The 19,989-nt window shown below is 51.4% G+C and overlaps 2 protein-coding genes and 1 long non-coding RNA gene across 3 annotated transcripts; 2 read left to right on the forward strand and 1 right to left on the reverse strand.

Moving 5' to 3' along the window:
* The first annotated feature begins 5 nt into the window (after positions 1-5).
* LOC122463172 lies at positions 6-5,926 on the forward strand. The gene is made up of 2 exons (XR_006286271.1): positions 6-2,229; positions 3,804-5,926. It is a non-coding gene; the product is annotated as an uncharacterized LOC122463172 (long non-coding RNA).
* POLDIP2 (DNA polymerase delta interacting protein 2) lies at positions 5,716-15,006 on the reverse strand. Its single transcript, XM_037880697.2, has 11 exons — positions 14,783-15,006; positions 14,584-14,665; positions 13,387-13,484; positions 12,397-12,493; positions 11,807-11,882; positions 10,988-11,095; positions 10,570-10,706; positions 9,249-9,275; positions 8,911-9,036; positions 7,794-7,873; positions 5,716-6,188 (listed from the first exon to the last, which is right to left on the reverse strand). Exons 1-11 carry the CDS (start codon positions 14,941-14,943, stop codon positions 6,074-6,076), a joined length of 1,107 nt encoding a protein of 368 aa, XP_037736625.1. The 5' UTR covers positions 14,944-15,006; the 3' UTR covers positions 5,716-6,073.
* A 68-nt stretch (positions 15,007-15,074) lies between these two features.
* Positions 15,075-19,275, forward strand: TMEM199 (transmembrane protein 199). Its single transcript, XM_037880701.2, has 6 exons — positions 15,075-15,310; positions 17,012-17,085; positions 17,260-17,349; positions 17,861-17,903; positions 18,544-18,656; positions 18,840-19,275. The coding sequence occupies exons 1-6, from the start codon at positions 15,121-15,123 to the stop codon at positions 18,933-18,935; spliced, it is 606 nt and encodes a 201-aa protein (XP_037736629.1). The 5' UTR covers positions 15,075-15,120; the 3' UTR covers positions 18,936-19,275.
* Positions 19,276-19,989: the final 714 nt, after the last annotated feature.

Below are 19,989 nucleotides of genomic sequence, written 5' to 3' on the forward strand. Positions count from 1 at the left end.
TGCCCGCGGAGGATGCTGGGAGTGGCCCAGGGAGCTCGCTCGCTCGCGGGAGCCCGCGGCCCGGCCCCGCCCGGCCCGTAGTGACGCTGCGGCAGGCTCGCGCAGGGCAGAGGCCGCGGGGCTCTGAGCTCGTTGCGGGGCTCGCGCGCTCGCCCAGGGCCCGGAGCCGCTGGGCCGGAGACAGACGCGCAGCGAGCCCCGCCCCGCCCCCAGCGAACCCCGGCCGGGCAGCGGCGCGCTCGGAGCCGCCCGGCAGCAGAGGCCTGAGGGCGCCTGGCCGGGGCGGAGCCTGGCCGGGCGGCGGCGGCGGCTCCAGCCATTGTCCGCGTGGAGCCGAGCCCCAGGGCTGATCACGCAGCGCCGCGCAAGGGGACACGCCTGGCGCCTCTCCCCCGCTCCAAACCGGGGAGAGAGGTTTCCTCGGGCCCCCTCCCCGGGAGATCCGTCACTCCCTCCGCCTCCGCCCTGGGCCAGGTGTCACGGAATCGCGGGGCTGGCAGGGCCCTCAGGAGCTCATCGAGTCCAATTTTTGCCCCAGATCCCTAAACGGCCCCCTCCAGCATTGAACTCACAACCCTGGGTTTAGCAGGCCAGTGCTCAAACCACTGAGCTATCCCGCCCCCCTAGCTTATGCAGCCCAGGCACAAATACACAGGCGTGGATGCAAACATCTGACCGTGCCCGCATCACCCCTACGGAGCCCCCCTTGCTCCGGGCCCAGGGCGTGAGCCTGGGAGGGACGGAGGAGCGTGGTGAGGCAGGGAAGGAGTGGAGATGGGCAGTGTCCATCTCTACTGGTGTTAGGCACCATCTGTGGCTGACGGTAAGTTGTTTGGCTCCCTCACTCTAGTGCGGGGGCAGGGGAAATACACAAGAGGAGTCAGAAGGATAGTTGCGCTGCCATCCGCCCAGAGATGAAGCCCCTTCCCAACAGGCCCTGGGGTGATCAATATCCACCTCTAAGCCATGGTGATCTGGCCTGCAAGGGAGCTCCAGGATTCACATGGGCAGCAACAGCCTGGATAGTTCCAGTCCAAGTGCCAGCCGCAGGGGAATACAAGGAAAGCACCATATGCCTGCTGCATCTGTGACAGGAAACTTTCCTCTGATGGCTCTGAAGAGTCTCTGGTTCTTAGCCACAGCTGTGCATGGGAGCCTGGCAGCCATGATTCAGTGCCCCCCTCCTCTACCTTCCCTATATGACATTACTTTCCTCTTTCACTTCAGAAGTGCATGCCCTCGTCTCTATACCCAGGCATTACTCAGAAACACAACCATCCCGCAGAGATTCCCATGTTTTACCTCCCCTTGGATTTTATTCTCTTAGCCCAGGCCAAGGCTCTGTGTTCGAAACAGGACAGATGAGTCATTTAGTGGGAACGCCAAGCAGCTGCCTCTAGATTCTGTGGACCTCAAACAAGTGTCATTATTTCCAGAGACCACTCCTCATCCCTAAAGCAAACAAGGAGCTGAAGACAGGTGCACAGAGGAAAAAGCAGAGAGATTTGGCCACTCATATGGCAGGGAGCAGACAGGGAGAGTTTTCTGAAGCTGGAGGGAGAGACAGTTCCTCACGGGAACACACTTATCACCTTGGAACAGACACCAGGCATGGAACTGCTCAGAGTCCAATCTCACAAGGGGGAAGCCAGGGCAGGAAACAGCACATGAGGCGGGGGGGGGGACATGACAACCTGCAACACCCCTGACAATCCTAACTTCTGACTGGATGAAAATGAGCCTGACAGCTACCTCTTCCCTGGCTTGGCCAGCAAATCCTGGTCCCCACACACTGCAAGTTGCTGGAGAGGGTCTCAGAACTGCCTGTCCAAAGACAAAAGCAGAGAAACCCCAATAGAAAGAATAACTCCCCTGCCAGCTCCTGGATAGGGGTCTCACACCCAGTGCAGGGAGTCCTGCGGAGGCAACATTGCCCCAAGGGGAATGGAACACTCAGACCACGCGGTAGGGACCCTCCCTCCCTGATGGGGGTAGCATGGGCAAGGGCTCTTGGGAAGTCATTCGCTCTATTGTTTATTAGAGGATACAAGAGAAAAAACAAGCCACATCCCATATCAGCACATCTGAAGGGAGGGGCCGCACAGTAATGACCACCTCTGCTCTTTAAATATAGACACGGCCACAGACTGAAATGTGTTTTCTTCCATCAGCTGTAACTGCACAGCGCAAAGCTGGGCAAAGGAGCCTGGTGACAGGAGTGATGCTCAGGTAACCGAGTCCTGATGCTGCCCAGGAGCCCCTCCTCAGAAGAAATGGGGAAGACAGAGACCTTTGTGGTAGGGAGGGGAGTTGACCATTCCCCACCTCCAGACAACAATCCCTACAGCCCAGCCAGATTAGCCCCTGGGAGCATTTCAAAGAGAGGAGCCTTAAATCCCATAGCACCTGTCTCTAACCCTCTCACCAAACGGGGATATACTGGCCTTACAGCTGAATAGAAGAGGCAGCCTATTCCAGATATGAACTACATTGGAATGCAGTGACTCAGCTGCCCCTTCTGTGACTGGCCCAGGGGATTTGGGTGCTCTCTCCTTGGGGGGGTGTGCTTATCCTTACACCCAGCTACCCACAGGCATTTCACCAGCTTGCTTTCATCATGGTGAGAAGCAGGAGGTCTGTGGTTTCACAGTACTTTGGTCACCTGGCAACAGCACTGCTGCTGTGAGGAAATTCAGCCATTGGACTGAAGTGGGGCTGGGCTCTCTGATTTGTTGGGTTCAGCTTCTGTAGCCTCTGCCTGTAGAGCATCGGCTTGAATGGGCAGGAGTCTCATTTGTGACCCAAGCCCAGCTCTTCGTCAGTGGCTGGCAGCTTGTCCCTCTAATTCAGAAACTAAGGATTTGGCGATGCCACAGAAAAGGGCATTTTCTTCTCTGCCTTTCAAACGTGCATTCCATCTCAGAAGCAGACATTTCCTTTGTCTCGCAGCGAAGGACCTAGCCACAGCATCTTTAAAGTACTGCTGAGCTTAGAAAAGTGGGTGTCTACTTGTGAAAATGGCTCTTCAATCCTCAGCAGCTCTCTGGGGTGCATCAGGGCCAGGGCAATTCATCCTAGTGACAAAGTGTTAACTGATTATCACTCCTGCTAGTTCATGGTGCCAGTGCAGCTCTCAGAGCAGATTCCAGTCCTGCCTGTGTATCAACAACATTGCTTGCAAAACTGAAAGTCTCTGAAGGAATAGTTAACTCATGGGTCGCATTACTACAAGATTTCGTAGAGGCCAGTTGCTTAGTGGGATTCAAAGAAGAATGAGACATTCACCTAGATAATGAGCACAGCCATGGTTTCATAGGCAGGATGCCCCTTTTGTAAGATGGCCATAAACCCTCCTCTTTCACTCTCTAGTAGGGGTCAGGAAAACTGCCCCTGGAGGGACATGTTATTCCATAATAGCCTTCTGCAGGATTTTTTGCATCTTACTTTGAAGCAGTTGGTGCTGGCTAGTGTCAGAGGCAGGACGTTGGGCTAGATGGACCCCACATCTAACCCAATTTAGTGATTCCAACCTAAGGCAACAGGTATCCCCTGAGGACAGAGTTGGCTGGAAGAACCTTTACTGCTGGTGCTGGCACACAAGATGGAGACCCAGCTGGTCTTTCAGATTCCAGGTGGATCGTTCAGAGCTGGCAGTTAGAAAGAAATCATTGCACTTGTAAATGGAACAAATTTGATCTGGAGTCAGACACAGCAGCAGCCTCCCAAGGAATTCCCAGCTTACCAAGTAGAGCCCCTGTAAGTACTTGCCGCACCAAGGGTACTGACAAATTTGTGGTTTTTAGGGCCCACCTTGCTGAAGGAATCAGAGTGAAATGGGGAGGGGGAAAGGCTGGGGCCCAAGGGCACATCTGGGAAAATCAGAGCCACAGCTCACATCAGTTACTGCAACACTTTATTGATCAGTGTTGTGTACAGCTAGGTACATGACAAAGTAAAGCCAGCCTGTGGGAAAGCCATACAAGCAGCAACTTTCCAGACTCGGTCATGTTTTGCCTACGTCGTCTCACTGGAATAAGCCAACAAGAAACCAACACAGGTAGGAGACTATTCCCCCATCCCCAACTTGTATCCCTGCCAATCATGCCTGTCTTTTAGCATTAGATCCAAGAAGCAGCGCCAGTCACTGCAGAAGAGGAATGGCTCTGATGCTCCCTCCCTCGATCAGCTATGTCCTTGGGCAGCTTAACTAGACACATTCCCAGCTTCTATGGGCTGCTTTCCCCCAAACGGATTCATTCCTGAGTGCGCTGATCACACTGGTTACGGTCAGCGATCATCCAGCCAGGAATGCTCACGCACTGCTGGGCCTAAGGGGACCCAGCTACTGACTGTCCTTGCGGCACAGCACCTGGCAAGCACACACCTGGAGCCACCAGCCCAAGTGGATTAGCAGCAAGGGCCTGCTACACCCAGCATCTGACAATGCCAGTTTGCCTCTAGCACCACATCCCTACTCAAGGAGACAATCCCTGTATCCCTTATTGACGATGTCAGGTGCACTGGCACCCAGAAACACAGGCTCATAAGAGATGTGCCTGGAAACATCAGCAGGAACAACCTGCCTGCCTGCCACGTAGAAGTCAGCAACCCAAGGCCAAAGCAGGGCAGCTGCTACTCATCTCTAGACTGGGCAGTTACATCAAAGAGCAAGGCTCTCAGCACCGTAAGCTGTGTGTACTGCAGAAAGGCTGTTCCCAACACTCAGGCCCTTGCTCCCTCCCAGCCGAATTTAGCAATAGGGATAAGGATGAAGCCAGCTTCCCACGCCCACACTGACATGTGGGAACAGTCGACACCCAGAGCAATCCCCTTATCAGTTATACCCATAGCAAAGACAACCCCACCAGCTTTAATCTTTTAACTCTCTAAGCACCACACAGGTTGCAGGTTCCACATTCAGTGCCAGGGAAATGAGATGAAGGGATCGATGCCAGGTAACCACTGCTATTTAAATTGTGTTTGTTTCTGTCTATCCCCCGCACACGTACCTATTCATCTGCAGATGCTGAGCGAGTCACTCTTATTCCATCTAGGAAGGTTATTTATACAATTGCAAATGACAGGAAATAGCTAAGGACCTGACCAGCAGCAGCACTGCTCTTCAGACTCCAGAGAAAGGGACAGCAGAGGAGAGGGAATGTTTGGGGGCATGGCCGAACTCAAACGATCACCTGATGTGGGGGGGGGGGGGGGAGAGAAGGGGGGCTACATACACACTTTCTGCTCATGCAGGTTTCCCATTGGCAAGGGTGCAAGGACGGAAGACTTCTTGTTATCTGACTGCAACTCGGCACTCCAGGTCTCAGCAGTGTCTGAAAACTACTGCTCTGATTTCCCTGTGCACGGACCTTCCCTGATCATTATCCCCACCCAGAAACAGCTGGATTTAGGGCTTAATGCTGTTCACCCTTTGCACCCATTTGGTTAGCACCCATTGGCAGCAATTCAGGGCAGAGCCTGGCAAGCAACACTGCTCCAAATGGTGCACTCCACACACTGGCTAACAAGCTTCTCCAGCAGGCGTTTGCTAAACCCAGTGAAGCATTTGCATTCCAGGGGTGGCAGCACCTTACTGACATGGCACAGCCAGCTCACACCTCCTCAGGCGCAGAGGTTTGGGCTGATGGAGCTTTGCACAGACTGGGGCAAGCTGGCCGTGAGACTGAATGCCTTGGTGTACAAAGGAAGATGGGCTACAACTAGAAGGGCCAGTTTATTAAAGAGAAACCTCACATCCCAGAGAATTCAAACACATTTGGAAAGGGCCCAGCCCGGCTGAGTGGGCCCATCTTCCACAGCAGCACAGTTCTAAACCCCCCAAGCTTGGGCACCAGCCAGCACCAGGGGGAAGAAAGGATCCACTAATACAGCTTATGATGCTTGCAAATAGCCTGAAAGAGTCAGTGTTAAAGTTCAAAAACACCCCTTTAGCAATGGTTAAAACAAAATGGTTTAAAATATTGAAAAGTTCCATATCCCTGGCTGCAGTAGGGTGGGAAGCAGAGGTCTGCAATGCACGACTCTTCTCCTGGGGTACCGTGCTTAGACTGCTCTACCAGTGAAGGCCAGAGGGAGGCGTCTTCTCATCTTTATTGCTTTCCAATGAGAAGGGAGGGATTCGAACATCAAAGTGGGAGCCATCAGGCCTCTCAAACCGAAAAGTACCCCTGCAAAACAAAGTCAGAGACCAGACTGAGACCAATGCATCACCATGCCCTCTTACAGCAATGGAATGGCAGCTCCGGGGGAAAAGGGATCAACCCTTCTGCACTCTGCTGTTGCCGGGGCCTGCCTTTGCAGGATCCTCCCACCGACAGGAAAGCATCTCCGGGCCATGTGACTCACTTATGACAAAGCGGTTAGCCCAGCACAGAGCAGACCATGCTGTAATACAAGGCACCCCACGGGGAGGTAGAGGGGAAAGAGGCCGAAGGCCACCCCCAGATAGCTCGGATAATGCTTTCCTCAGTCCAGGCCAGAGATAGGCTAGGTTAGGCCATCTGAGTTTAGTTTGCAAATAGGACAAATTCACATTCTTATTTACCAGCAGAAGCCCCGATGGCTCAGCAACCTGGGATCAGTCCTTAAAGGCCAATCACAGGTAGTTTGGAAGCTGAAGTTTCTGCTTCACGATTTCACAAGGGGAAGATTAAGCATTGAACACACATTTCCGTACACAGGTTAGACAAATCAACTCCCCAGCAGGTCTCCCACTGTCTCAAGAAAGCAAACTGCCTTGTGTAATGCAGGATGTGACCTAACAGGGAGGCGTCTTGAGAAGTAAAACAATAGTTCCGAGTTGGATTCTTCATCACCCGAGAAGACCATCTACTAGAAAGGAAGCCATGTGGACTGGCGATTTGGGGATTCCAGCCCCTTCCTCTCCCCTTTACTGGAATGACTTTCTAGCTCTGGAGCCCGTCTTTCCTTTCAGACTGTTTGGGAAGGGAGAGCACTACAATGAGCTGCATTCTACGCCCAGAGGAGCTGGCATTCAACTAGTCAGGAACACCCAACCATGCAAGGTGAAAGCCTGAGTTAGCAAGAGCTCACCCTGAAGGGGCAGATCTGCTGTAGTACATATTCCAGCTCAGATAAAAGTGTTTGCAAAGCAGCCCCCAGCTTCTGAGAAAGGTATGCTCAAAGGTGGGGAAGAGAGGTGTCGTGTGACACCTCTCCTGACAGGGCATTGAGCATCCACATCACAAGTGCACACTTAGGGATTTAATGAAGGAGTGGTTAGCTTTCAATGCTACTGCAGTACATGGGACTGCATAAACCGGGAACAATCCCGAGTGTCAGGCCTTTGGGCACTGAATTTCAGACTCTGGGAGAAAGTCACTGCACTTCCTTTAGCAGAACCCACTGGAGAAAATGCTAGTGAAGGCCCGAGGGCACAAGAGCTGTGTGGCCAATACAAACCTGCCTCTGGTACTCAAGAGGGAACATGCTGGGGAGTGGAGCATATAAGAAGATAATCTGGAAAGGGCCCAGCTCCTTCGCAAGGGAGGAACTTGAGGAGAAGGAGGAACCAGTTTGGAGCCTCTGCCAAGGCTCATGAGCAGCAGCGGTTCCTGGAGTCAATATGGGACTATCACTACAGCCTAGTTTACGCACATGTGCACCCACCTTTAGTTGCCTTGTCCACACCGCCCAGCTGTTAATTCCTGTCAGAACCCCAGACTGTGAGCTCTCTGGGACACAGACTGTCTCGGGGGGTCCTAATCTCCAACTGGGAACTCTGCATTACCACAATAGTGAAGGTTTCTTACCACATGTGACCACTGGATGCCTGCAGTGAGACATGGCTGCTGTACTGAAATGCTGGCTGCTCTTTGGATAAGACTGGCTCCTGAGGACACACAGAGACCCCACTGTATCAGACAGATCCCCATAGATTTCTCCACAGCCCTCCATTAGCAGATTTGCTTTGCAACAAAATCAACAGAGCTCCTCAGGCTTCAAAATGCTGCTTAGCAATTGTTCCTCTTCCACTTCTTGCCATCACCACCCCATAATAAAGGCTACACTTAATAAGTAGCACCAGCATGACACGGTATTTCAGTTCCCCCCCACAGTCAGATGATTGGAAGACTGAGTGAACTAGAACATCCCTCTGCTGACCAGACTTGCACTTTCTGCTGTGCTCCTTCCCGCACAGAGTGCTCCTGGGGCAATTCCGCAGGACTGCGCGCCTGCATAAAGCCCCCACCGCCTCTGGCAGGTGGAAAACAGCAGGGAACCAAAGAGAGGCCATGGGGGGAGGGGGAACCACCATCGGTGCAGTTTTGGGCAGAACTGCCCCCAAAGAGAGGCGGGGCATGGGGGGCACACAGGGTTACATGCCCCTGCCCTCCCCCCGGCCCCATTTCTGCAAGCGCAGAGCTGCCCAGCTGAAGGAGGCTGCAGCTCTGCTGACTCTGCAGCTGAACACCACCTCCTGGGTCCTAGTGCCGGTCGTGCTCCCCTTCTGTGCAACAGTGAGTGCTCACGGTGGGGCTGGGTAAGGCGGGGCGGGGGGTTAGGGGAAGAGGTAGTGGGGATAGAAGGGGGGGTGGAATAGGGCAGGGGAATGTGGGAGTGAGGCATAGATGCTGGAACTAGAGGTGTGGGCTTCAGGGTGATCTCCCACTTCAATGCAGCCAGTGGCTTGTGCTCCCCACTGCCATGCTGGAGCTTTATTTATTTATTGACAAATAAAATTTGCAGAATTTTTCGGTGCAGAATTCCCTCAGGAGTAACAGACAATCTGCAAGGAACTGTACACATGACTCTTTCACCACGCACACTTACTGGAAGTGCCCATTAAGCCACATACTGATCAATCGACCCAGGGCGAGTGCCCCAAATGGAGGCTATGTCTGAGGACAGATATCAGGCAATACTTACCCTTCCCACAACTCCTCGGCCCCGGACAGTTTCCAGGGTGCCAGACAAACTAAATATCCTCCAGTGCCGTTCTCGCAGTTGTACCACCTCATTGTCAAGGTTCTCCAAGCGGATACAGTAACGCCACTAGAGAGGTGAGAGACAAGTCATGAGGAGCTGGAGCCAGCTGCCAATAGGCCAGGTATCAGGTCCACTTGCTGATGCCACAAGCAAAGAGCCACCCTCCCTCAGAACCCATCATGATAAATCTGACCATAGCCATGGTGGGGCTTCCAGCACCCCACAGCAAACGCAGAAACGCCCTCCTTAGGCTGTTTACAGAAGCACAAGGCACTTACCCAATAGACATGGGAATTCTGGGCTTCCTGTCAAGAGAAATAAACTAGTTTAATTGATGCCCTTCAGCTCAGCACCAGCACTCTGACTTGGCAGTGCCAGACTGACACAGGGCAGCACAGACTGAGGCGCTCTCCAAATTCACCCATGAGCTAGTCCCTCATTCCCAGGGTAGAACTGGCCTGAGCATCTATGTAACTCAGACAGAAGAGCTCCAGGGATCCACCAGTGACTGGAGAACTGACCAGTTGTGGGTACCCACGTTCATTATACCCTCTGTGCTGTTAGAGGATGCCCAATCCACATGCTGTTGGTTAGCAGGTGGGATACATACCAGTTCGGCTCTCCAGAAGCTTAGCTTTCATCAGGGCCTGCCCGTGTTGTGGTCCAAGGCTGCCTTACAATCCTACTGGTCCTAGAGGCACTGTTTATTTTGAAACTGACCTATATGTGTAAATACCCAGCTCTCCACCCGAGGAGACAGCTGGCTAATACACAAACTTCGTTATTGTGCTTCCTGAACCCCGAGCAGCCAGGTCCTAATCAACTTTAGGAAGTACAGGGTGTCAGCTGAATCCAGAAAGCTTTAATCAGGGAACTCTCCTCAGCCCCAGGGAGAAGGCAAAGTAGTCTGAGGGTAGGTCTACGCTACCACTGGATATCGGGGTCGATTTATCGCGTCTAGTCTATAAATAAATAAATAATAAATAAATCGATCCCCGAGCGCTCTTCCGTCGACGCCGGAACTCCAGCGCCGCAAGAGGTGCAAGCAGAGTCGACGGGGGAGCGGCGGCAGTCGACTCACCACCGTGAAGACGCCACGGTAAGTCGATCTAGGTACGCCAACTTCAGCTACGCTATTCTGGTAGCTGAAGTTGTGTACCTTACATCGATTCCCCACCCAGTGTAGACCTGGGCTGAGTGTCAAACCCCAGGGGGAAGACTGTAAGTGTAACTCACTGCGGCACGCCAGTGCAATTTAAATCTATTACTAATAGCAGGGAGTGTTAACGATACAGGCATTTGTGAAAATTCTCACCTGCCCTTTAGTAGCACCTCTCCCAGAACAGCCCAAGGCATTTCACAGAACTCAACGAACAACTAGCAGAGCCTAGACGGGGATGTTCCCCATAACCATTCGGTCTCATGTTTCCATGTTCACGGCCACTGGGAATAATGATAAGTGAGGATGCAACTAGAACAAGAAGCCAGGTTGCAGGATGAAAGCAAGATGCTGCAGCAGGACATGGAAAGGATGGGGGCGTTTTAAATGGGTTGGAGAGAGTTACAATGGTGGCCACGCTAGGTAAGACCCAGACCTACCCTCATGCCCATGTAGAAGGGGATGACGGTGACTCGGATATTCTCGGTGGTTTCTCGGTGCACATCAGACAGCTCTAACCAGGGATGATTCTTTTCCTGCCACGCACACAGCGTGTCCCTCGCTACAAAAGGTGGAACTGTAGGGAGTGGAAAGAGAGGACAGTTTATCAAAGTGGCTACAGATAAGCTTCTGAACTCCAGCCTCTCAGACAGAGCAGCAGCTTTTACATGGTTACAGAGGTCTGTCTAAGGATGTTTCTGCCAGAACAAAGCCTCTCACTCACCGCAGCATGGGCAATGCACTGCACCTAAAACAATGAGCTGCAGATGTCTGTCTTTCCTTATGAAGGTGCCTTATAGCAGCACATGGCTCCGTAGAGGCTCTCTCTAGGGCAAGGCTCGAGGGGCATGCAGTTACCTTTTGTCTGGTCGTACATAAGAAACCTCTCAAAGAGCTCATGCTGAATTGGCACCTGATCAGTGGAGCTGTAGGGAAGGATGTCTTCATGGCTTACATAGTCTAGACCTAGAGAAGAAGCCCACATCAGCCATTAAATGCCATCAGCAAAGGGAGATTCACAGGAGGCATCTCAGCAGGGCAATAAATTACACTAATGAGCAGTAAAGAAAGAGGGCCTGGCAGAGGAAATCTAAACTAGCAAAACTATCCTCAACCTACAGGACACTCCCTGGCAATAATTCTTCAAGTCGTGCTTTACCACCTTCTTCAAAAGGGATACATACTTCTCCCCACATAAAGCCAATTCTCTTCTTGAGCCACTAGTGGCTGCAGAAGTGATCATACTATCGCACCCGGACTTCAGGTAGAGAACACAACAGAAGGAGAAACAGAGATCCAGCAGCCCTAGAACTAAAGGAGGAGAAAGGAATGCAGGGTGTAGGATCTGAGTACATCTACTGCTAAGTAGAGAAAGTGGGCTTTGGGGTCAACAGCTCAAAGTATGTGAGCAACAGTCAAGGTTCCCTCACTCGCCTAGCCACTGACTCCAGTTGAACACACCTCTTCCACATATCTGGAGAACAGTGCTGTGCATGTCAGTCACGCTACTGGTCTCCAAGAGGCCGACAAACTGCACCTAGGACAAGACATTCCAGGGGTAGATCTAGTACTGCTGTTACTAGACTATGCTAGCCATGGTACCTCTCACGGTCCTTCTAGCCAGATCTCATGAGAATCTGCACTCTCCAGAAAGCTTAAGAGCAGCTATTTACTCACCTGGTATGGCATAGAGGGCTCGACTGTCGTCATGATTCGCCAAGAACGTCACTGCTTCCGTCTGTGACCTCTGCGACTGAAAATAAGGGGGATTTAGCACTTCGAATGGACAACACTGTGTGCGGACAGCCGTTTTATTCTTCTTCTCTCAAGGCTGTACATTTATTTTATTTAACCAGTTCAGCTCAGAACAAACATTTCTCTTGTTTTCATCTCCTAGAGGAAATCACAATTCAAACACCAACTAAAAAGAAGATTTTGTTGCTACCTATTGCCTTTACCTAACCTGTGTTATACAAACATCACAGAACCCATACTCCAGCATGGGCAAGAAGTTAACCTAGGCAGAAGAAATTGGACCTACTCAGAAGAGTAATGGTTAAACATTTCTGATGATCTTTCTTAGCAGAATGATGACCTGGTAAAACAGAACCAGTCACTCAGTCACCCCTGTTCCAAACATTCCCACCATAGAGGAGGAACATTAACCGCGCCCTCCCAGTCTTCCATTACAGCTGCTGTCTGCCTCTAAGGAGTTAACAGAAGAGAGAGATCTTTGGGTGTCAAGAACAAGCTTATCAGACACTTACTATATGTGGGCAATCCCGAGCATCTATTAGCACCTGGTAGTAGGTATGAGTTTTGCCTTTGACTTCTTTCGATCCATGACCTGCTGCACTCTCACTCCTAAACAGAGACAAATTCTGAGCACAAGAGTTCCATTCATTAGCCTACACCCTACTAATATGATTACACCCACCAGCAGCAAGTTGACACAGAGAGTGGGGGGAAGTTTTGTCATACATCAAGTTGCATCTCTGATAGTGTGGATAAAGTACAAACAGTTGCTACCAGCAACAAGTTCTTTCTTAAAGGAAAACGAGGTTCTGAATACACTTCAGGATCTCCAATCGCTCCATTTCAGTCAACACAAGATTCACACCACGCACACATACAGCAATAAATGATGCGAGATGCAAAAAAAAAATCCACATCAGTGGCGTGATAGCCCCCATTTACAGAGACAGAGATGGAGACGTGTCTCACTATTCAGTCAGGCTTCCCATGTGGGTTATTACTTTCACTCCACCCTTATTTTCAATGTGTTCACTCCTCAGTCCTATCCATGTCCCACAAGAATCATTTGCAGGGTTCATTAGCTGCATGGAGTGGAAGGTGAAAGACAATGAGGCTCCATCGCTGAGAAGGCTGAACTGAACCTAGCTTGCCAAATCTGGAGCCAAGGCCAACCAGTTCAAATCACTAGGAACCTACACAGGAACCTACACCTAAACCCACAGGAGTTTCTTTCCTTAACATGCAATTCCACACCCATTTGTTTTCTAAAGCACACACACCATTCCCTGAAACCTTCCTCTCATCTTTTAACTTAAGAGAAACTATTTTGGTATTAATTTAGACTATTATGAGCCGATCTCTCCTAGTTTGGTGCTCACACAAAAGTCACTGAGGCTTTGCCTCACTTTTTCCTAAAACCTCAGTGACCCTGAGCAGGAAGAACAGTAAAAGACTTAATAGAACAGCAGCATGGGAGCAAATGAACAAATGTAAATCCTTACTTTTCTGGAACAGGAGAAGTAACATCCCGATCATACAACCTGGCTTGCCAAGGAAACAGGACTATTCCTCGGTATCCAAACACACTGTGAAGAAACAGCTGAAAGGGGGAATCATAAACTTCAGTCCTGTGCAAATCACAGCCAAGAGATTAAAACCCATTAAAAAAAAAAAAAAAAAGGAAATGGCTAACAACCTCACACCAATAAAGAGGCAGCATTTTATTATTATTATGCAGGGAGAAGTAGCAAGATTTGGACAGAACCTGGATTGATGGGGCAGGGCAGAAGAAAGAATCCAAGACATGCTCCATTTTATGGATCTGGTGACAGAGAGGAGAGTGGTGATGAAGAACGAGGGAATGGAGAAGGCTTGGGATGAGAGAGAACTGGGAATGCAGCTTTGGCCACATTAAGTTTAAATTGACAACTAAACACCCAGGAGATGTGGGAGACACAGGCAGACCTGTGGGCTTGGATGGAGTGAGGTCAGTCAGGACTGGAGAAAGATTTGTGAGACCTCAGCATAGAGATGACAGGTTTAGCAGTTATTTCAGACCTCCAATAACTCTCTCCCTCGCTGCTGAAAGGAGACGATACTTGGGAAATGAGCAGAGCAAAACAACCGGTGCTAACAATCATTTCACCTTCTAGAGCAGGAGTGGACAAACTACGGCCATTTTAAGTTGGCCCTCGATCTCCAGCTGGGAAGTGGGGTCTGGTGCTCCCGCTAGGGAGCAGGGTCGGAGGCCGCTCCATGCAGCTCCCAGAAACCGCAGCATGGCCCCCCTCTGATACCTCAAGGGGAGTTGTGGGGGCGATGCATGTGGATGGGGCAGCGCGCAGAGCTGCCTGGCTGTGCCTCCGCGTAGGAGCTGGAGAAGGGTCATGCCGCTGCTTCCGGGAGCCGTCTGAGGTAAGCACCGCCCGGGAGCCTGCACCCCGAGCCCCTCCCTACACCCCAACCCCCTGCCCTGATCCCCCTCCCGCCCTCCAAACCCCTCACTCCCAGCCTGAAGCACCCTCCTCCCCCCCAAACCCCTGCTCCCCAGCCGGAGCCCGCGCCCCACTCCCTGAACGCCTCGTTTCTGGCCCCACCGCAGTTTCCCGAGCACTTTCTGTGCCCAGATGGGGCCCTGGGGCCGAAGCGTGTCCCCGCCCCCGCTGTAGCGCCGGGGCCGGTCGCTCGGGGACACCCACCTGGCCCGTCTCGTATTTGCCGTGCGGCTTCGGCACCTCGAACACGCCCACGGGCTCCAGCACTTTGCCCTCCGCCCGGTTCCTGCGGAAAAACGCCACAGCGAGCTCAGGCCGGGCGGGGCAGCGCCCGCGGAGCCTCCCGGCCCCGGCCCCGGCCCCGACCCCGGCCCCGGCCTCACCCCCTGGGCCCCGGCCTCACCGGGACGAGAGGTGGCGGCGCGGGGGCGGCTGCAGGGCCCCGGGGCCCCCCGCACACAGCGCCCGGAGGCCGCGGCTCGGGGCCTCCCTGAGCGGCAGGGCCCGGGCCCGGCACCTGCTCAGAGCCGTTGCTAGGTAGCGCCGCGCCGCGCCGCCCGACATCCCGCCCGCCGGCGACAACGGCAGGGCCCCGCTCGGACACCACCCCCGGCCCACAATGCAGCGCGCGCGGGGAACCCGCCTGGGCGGCGACGTCCGCCTTCCCAGCGCCCTGTGCGCGCGGCGCGGGGCGGCCTGGGGAGCCGGCCGGCGATCATGTGACCCCCCGGCCTGTCCAAGATGGCGTCCTCCATAGTGGCGGGGGAGCGGCTGGTGCGGGCGGCGGCCTCCGCCAGCGGGGAGCTCGGGCGGCTTCCCCGCGAGCTGCGGGCGGAGCTGCAGGCCGCTTTGGGGGCCCAGGCCGCCGGGCGCGGCCCCCTCGTCCCCTTCAGCCTGCTCCGGAAGCTGCAGGGCGCCCTGCGCCAGGCGGGTGAGAGGCGCCGGCGGGGCCTGAGGCTGAGCGTCCGCCGGGCTGTGGCTCGGCCTTGAACTCTCCTGGCGGAGCCCGCAGCCAGGGCCGGCGCCGGGGACCACGAGGGGTACCCTTACTTCCCCCAAAGATCTTCTAGGGGGCCCCAAGTTATTGTCCGCAAGGCCAAAACATGCACAAAGTTATCCACTGCGAAGCAGCGGCAGATCGGTAGCTTCACCCTTCTTATTAATTATACATCCACGCATTATAAATCCACATGCTGACACTGCAGCCAAATTTTGCCTTAGCAAACTCTTAAAATCTAAGATTTTCTAGGGGTTTAATTAGCCCCTGGACTCCTGGAAGGTTGTTTGTTTTTTAAATAACATCCAGGGCTCCCAAAATACCTACTCCCCCCTCCAGTAATGGAACCCTAGAACTGACCCTGTCTTTCATCTCCTGAGAGTGGCACAGCCTTGATCTGCCTCAGCTGAAATCCTTCTCCTGGTTCCCATCACCTCTGTTATCCCTTGCTTCTCTGTGGTTGCCTCAAGTCCTAGCTCTCCAGCAAACTGCTGCTGCTCCCTTTCTTACATGTACAGAGAAGCATGACCCCACTGTACTATCTTCAGATTGCTCCCTGTTACTTCAGGCCCCAGTTCCAGGTTGCCTTCCATTCTTGTCTGTAAAAACCTCCATGGATTTTGAGTCACCTGCCCGAATGGATCTTTTTGTCTCTAACTCCCTTCTCTTGTCTAGAACCATCAACCTCTGCCCCTTCAGACAGTGTGGCCAGCATTGGTGCTGACTTCTCTCCGACTTCTGCCTCCAGAGCCCCCTTTTTGTATGTCAGCCTCCTCATTATGTCTATACCTCTGATGTGTTTCTTTCCTTATTGCAGGAAGGATGGCTGTATAATTAAGGCACAGGCCTTAGAATTTAAGGCACAAATTGGGCTTTTTTCATGGCTCTGCCACTTTGGGCAAATCACTTAATATCTATCCCTTAGTTTCCTCATCTGTAAAATGAGGATAATACTAACTTCACAGGGTATTAGGTGGCCTAAGTTTTTGTTTTTAAAATGCATTGAAATCTTTAGCTGGTAGGTGTTAGACAAGTGCATAGTATTTATCTCTAACTCCTCTAAACTGTTTAGGGCTCCATCTCAGATGATAGACTCCACAAAGGTTGTACTTTAAAGCAACAGTTAATTTTATCCACAAAAAGTGTTCTCTCAGAATTAGCTGAATGAAAATTACAGTGAAGTGTAAAAATTCAAGTTAAACAGTCAAAATAAAACCCCTCACTTTACAATATTTCCTCACTTACCTTGTTAACTCCTTCATTGCTCAAGCTGATCTCAAATCTAATTTGAAATCTAGTTATAATGCTACTTGCCTTTCATTCACCCTGGAACTGTGAACCTAGCCTGGCTAGTTTTGCTCTAGTACTCATGTACTAAGCGGATGCTGTTACCTGGAATGGTCAGGAATTTTATATTCTCATTAACTTAATGAAAACAGTTTTGTTTAAAAATAGCTGTTGTTTTTAAACTCTGTTTCACACACACACACCCACCCCTAATGTCTTGGAGACATTTCCATGTTGCAATCTTGATGTTAACAGCTAGAGATCCAGAGAATGACCTGGATGTTACATTTCACTGCTTTGCCTACATTTCTGAACTGAAAGCATTTATAGGAACTCTTTGTGTTGTAGGTTCTCCTGTGTATCTCCATGAGCTACTGGAAGGCAGCGAGATCTATCTCCCTGAAGTAGAGAAACCTCCAAGGGTATGTAACAAGCATGGGATAAATGCTAGTTACAGCTATGGTTGGTACACTGTTTCCATCTCTTAGCTAGGGACACTAAAACTAGATGTTTTTCATGGGCCAGAAAATTTACAGAATAAACTAATGGCACCTCAGTTCTCATTACAGTTTCTCTTGTTTATTAATTGTCTTTAGAACCCAGAGCTGGTGGCCCGTCTGGAGAAGATAAAGGCTAAGCTAGCCAATGAGGAATACAAGCGGATAACAAGAAACATCAACTGCCAGGTCTGAAGAAAGGCAGGGAAGATACAAGATCAAAATAAACCTGGACAGTCTGTTCTCCACCATACCCTGTGGAACCACCATAAATGTTAGCACAGCTCGTTGGTGGCACTGCCCAGAGATGAATTTGCGGTCCCAGGCTCTTTGGTTTGCTAGCCCAGAGGCAAAAGCAGAGCATCTCCTATTGCTTTCCCAGGACCCCGACTGGCCTATCCAAGAGTATCATTGTTGGCTCCAAAGTCCCTCACCAGGAGTGAGGATTAGTGCAGCACGAGGCCTCTGAAGGGAGAAACAGAGAGGTGCTGGAAGCCTTCCCCTTCAAACAGGGCTGCCAAATCTGTATTGTAACAAGGGAACCTGAGCCATCAGGGTGCTACCCACAAGCCTGTTGATCAAATATAGTTCTAGTCTCAGTGGGGAAGCAGTGCAGGATGCTCTACTGGAATTGTCTCCACTATAGAATTGACACCTAGGGTGGAATAAGGTTTTTATAACCCTGTTCTTCTCCTCTTAGGAACTGAACCGGTACGGGGCTCTGGCTGACTTGGGAAGGCAAGGTGAGTTGTATCAACACAGGAAGAAACAGGCAGTGTATGCCCAGCAAGCAGAAAGCCAACTGTGAGAATTAAATCAATTGCCATCTACTCATCCTCAAAGACAGAACAGCCCCACCCCTCTCTGCCTAGCAGGCTGTGTTTCACTAGATGGGTTTAATTTGAAATAAGGGACAGTCCCTATTTATACATTAAATAACTACGGAGGACGATTATACAGCATGTCGGAGTTTGAAGGACTTTGAAAAGCCTCAGGGTTGGGAGTTTGGATCAGAAGGGGAGACCATGGTGCCTAAAGAAGAGATGTCTGCCCGCTGTGACCTAGATAGCCTGCCCAGTGAAACTTTCTGTTTCCAGCTTGCGTCTCTCCGGCTCATGCTGTCCCCCTGCTGCAGTTTGCGGGCCCAGCAATGCAGGCAGAGGGTGAATTTGTTAGTGTTTTATATAGAAATTGCTTCTTCAAAAGAAACAAGTTTTTTCAAAAGGTACCAGGCGTATTTATTCTTGAGTATTTTTCTATCTTAACAATAGGGACGGTACTGGCAGCTTACCCCAAGCCCTCTTACGTTGCATGCTAATGACAAACAGCTTTTTCCTGCAAATGCTTTTGCTGACATCTCTCCTCCCTCCCTTCCATCCCCAGTTAGGTCCATGAAAGCCGTGGTCATCACCATATTCAACTTCATTGTCACAGTGGTGGCTGCATTTGCCTGCACATACCTGGGCAGCCAGTACATCTTCACAGAAATGGCAGCGGTGAGTGTGAGCTGGGACTTCACAGTTTCCATGTTTGTTTTTTCCATCCTGAGCCTCCTTTGGCGCATTCAGAGCAGATTGGACGGAAAGGTCAGGAATGCCATTTCCACTGAGAACGGGAGGCTGATTGGAATGCTTCAGCAGCGTCACTTAAACCTCCCTTATTTCTTCTTGTCCCCCCAGCGTGTGCTGTCGGCTGTGATCGTGGCCTCAGTGGTGGGCTTGGCTGAACTGTATGTGATGGTGCGGACCATGGAAGGGGAGCTCGGAGGACTGTAGTCAGGAGGCTTTCACTTAGACTGGGATCCTTACCCTGCAGGACTTTTCCTCCCCTGTGGGTTATTAATTTGTCGACAGCTGTGTTTGGCTTTGGTCCATTGGGTCCCTGTGCCTACTGCAGTTTCCTCACACCATGTTCCTTACTCCGGCCGCATCTGAAACGAATCACCAGATGCACTGAATGGGGACCTTGTGGCATGGAACAGAAAAGTCAGCAGCCGTGGGAGGTTTCAAATCCATGAAAGGCACAGGGGGAGTGGGGGGCTTATTGCTGCCTCGTCTTCTAGCTCTGAAGTTGCTGTCCCTTGTTCAAAATAAATGGGTTCTGTGTGCATTAGAATGACCTTCCTCCTGCCCCAAGGCAGATTCCTAGGGTGGAGATGCTGCGTGTGAAATGCCTGCACTGTGTACCTGGGCAGCCTGGGTGTGTCTCTGCCCTCTGTATCCCAAACCCTGCTCCATCACTTCTGCAGAAGCCGTTACACTTGGTTTCTTTAATGCTCTTCACATTCCTGCATGGTGCACTAGCCAGGCTGTTTTAGGGTAGAGCAGAGTTTATACAGGGCATGAGCACTGCTGCTCTTGACTGAAGCAGTGGGTGCCTGACCCAGGCCCTGTGCTCATGGGGGTGTATTTTCTCCCCCATGCAGACAGCTGCTCCCCAGGAGAATGAGGTCACCTCATCCCACACTGTTCCTCCCATACTGGGCAATTTCCTAACTCAAAAGGTGTTGCAGCCAATACAGGGAATTCTTTATCGGTTAAGATGAAGTCTAATAGAGAAACTGACCACAGAACTAAAAATTAATGATAGCTTAGGTACAAGTGATTATGACTTATGTGCAGTCCAAATAAAGTCTAGACCAGTAATATAGATACATGTGCTACTTTAATAAGGCCAGTTTCACAAAGCCAAAAACAATTGAGCCAAATAAGCTGGGAGGGATGATTTAAGCAGAAAAATGTAAGTGATAATTGGGAAACATTTAAGAACACCTTACTAGATGCCCAAAAAGATGCAAGCAAGGAAGAAGGATGTACTTGTTAAACTGAC

The sequence above is a fragment of the Chelonia mydas genome, chromosome 17, assembly GCF_015237465.2.
Source record: "Chelonia mydas isolate rCheMyd1 chromosome 17, rCheMyd1.pri.v2, whole genome shotgun sequence".
Lineage (NCBI taxonomy): Eukaryota > Metazoa > Chordata > Testudines > Cheloniidae > Chelonia > Chelonia mydas.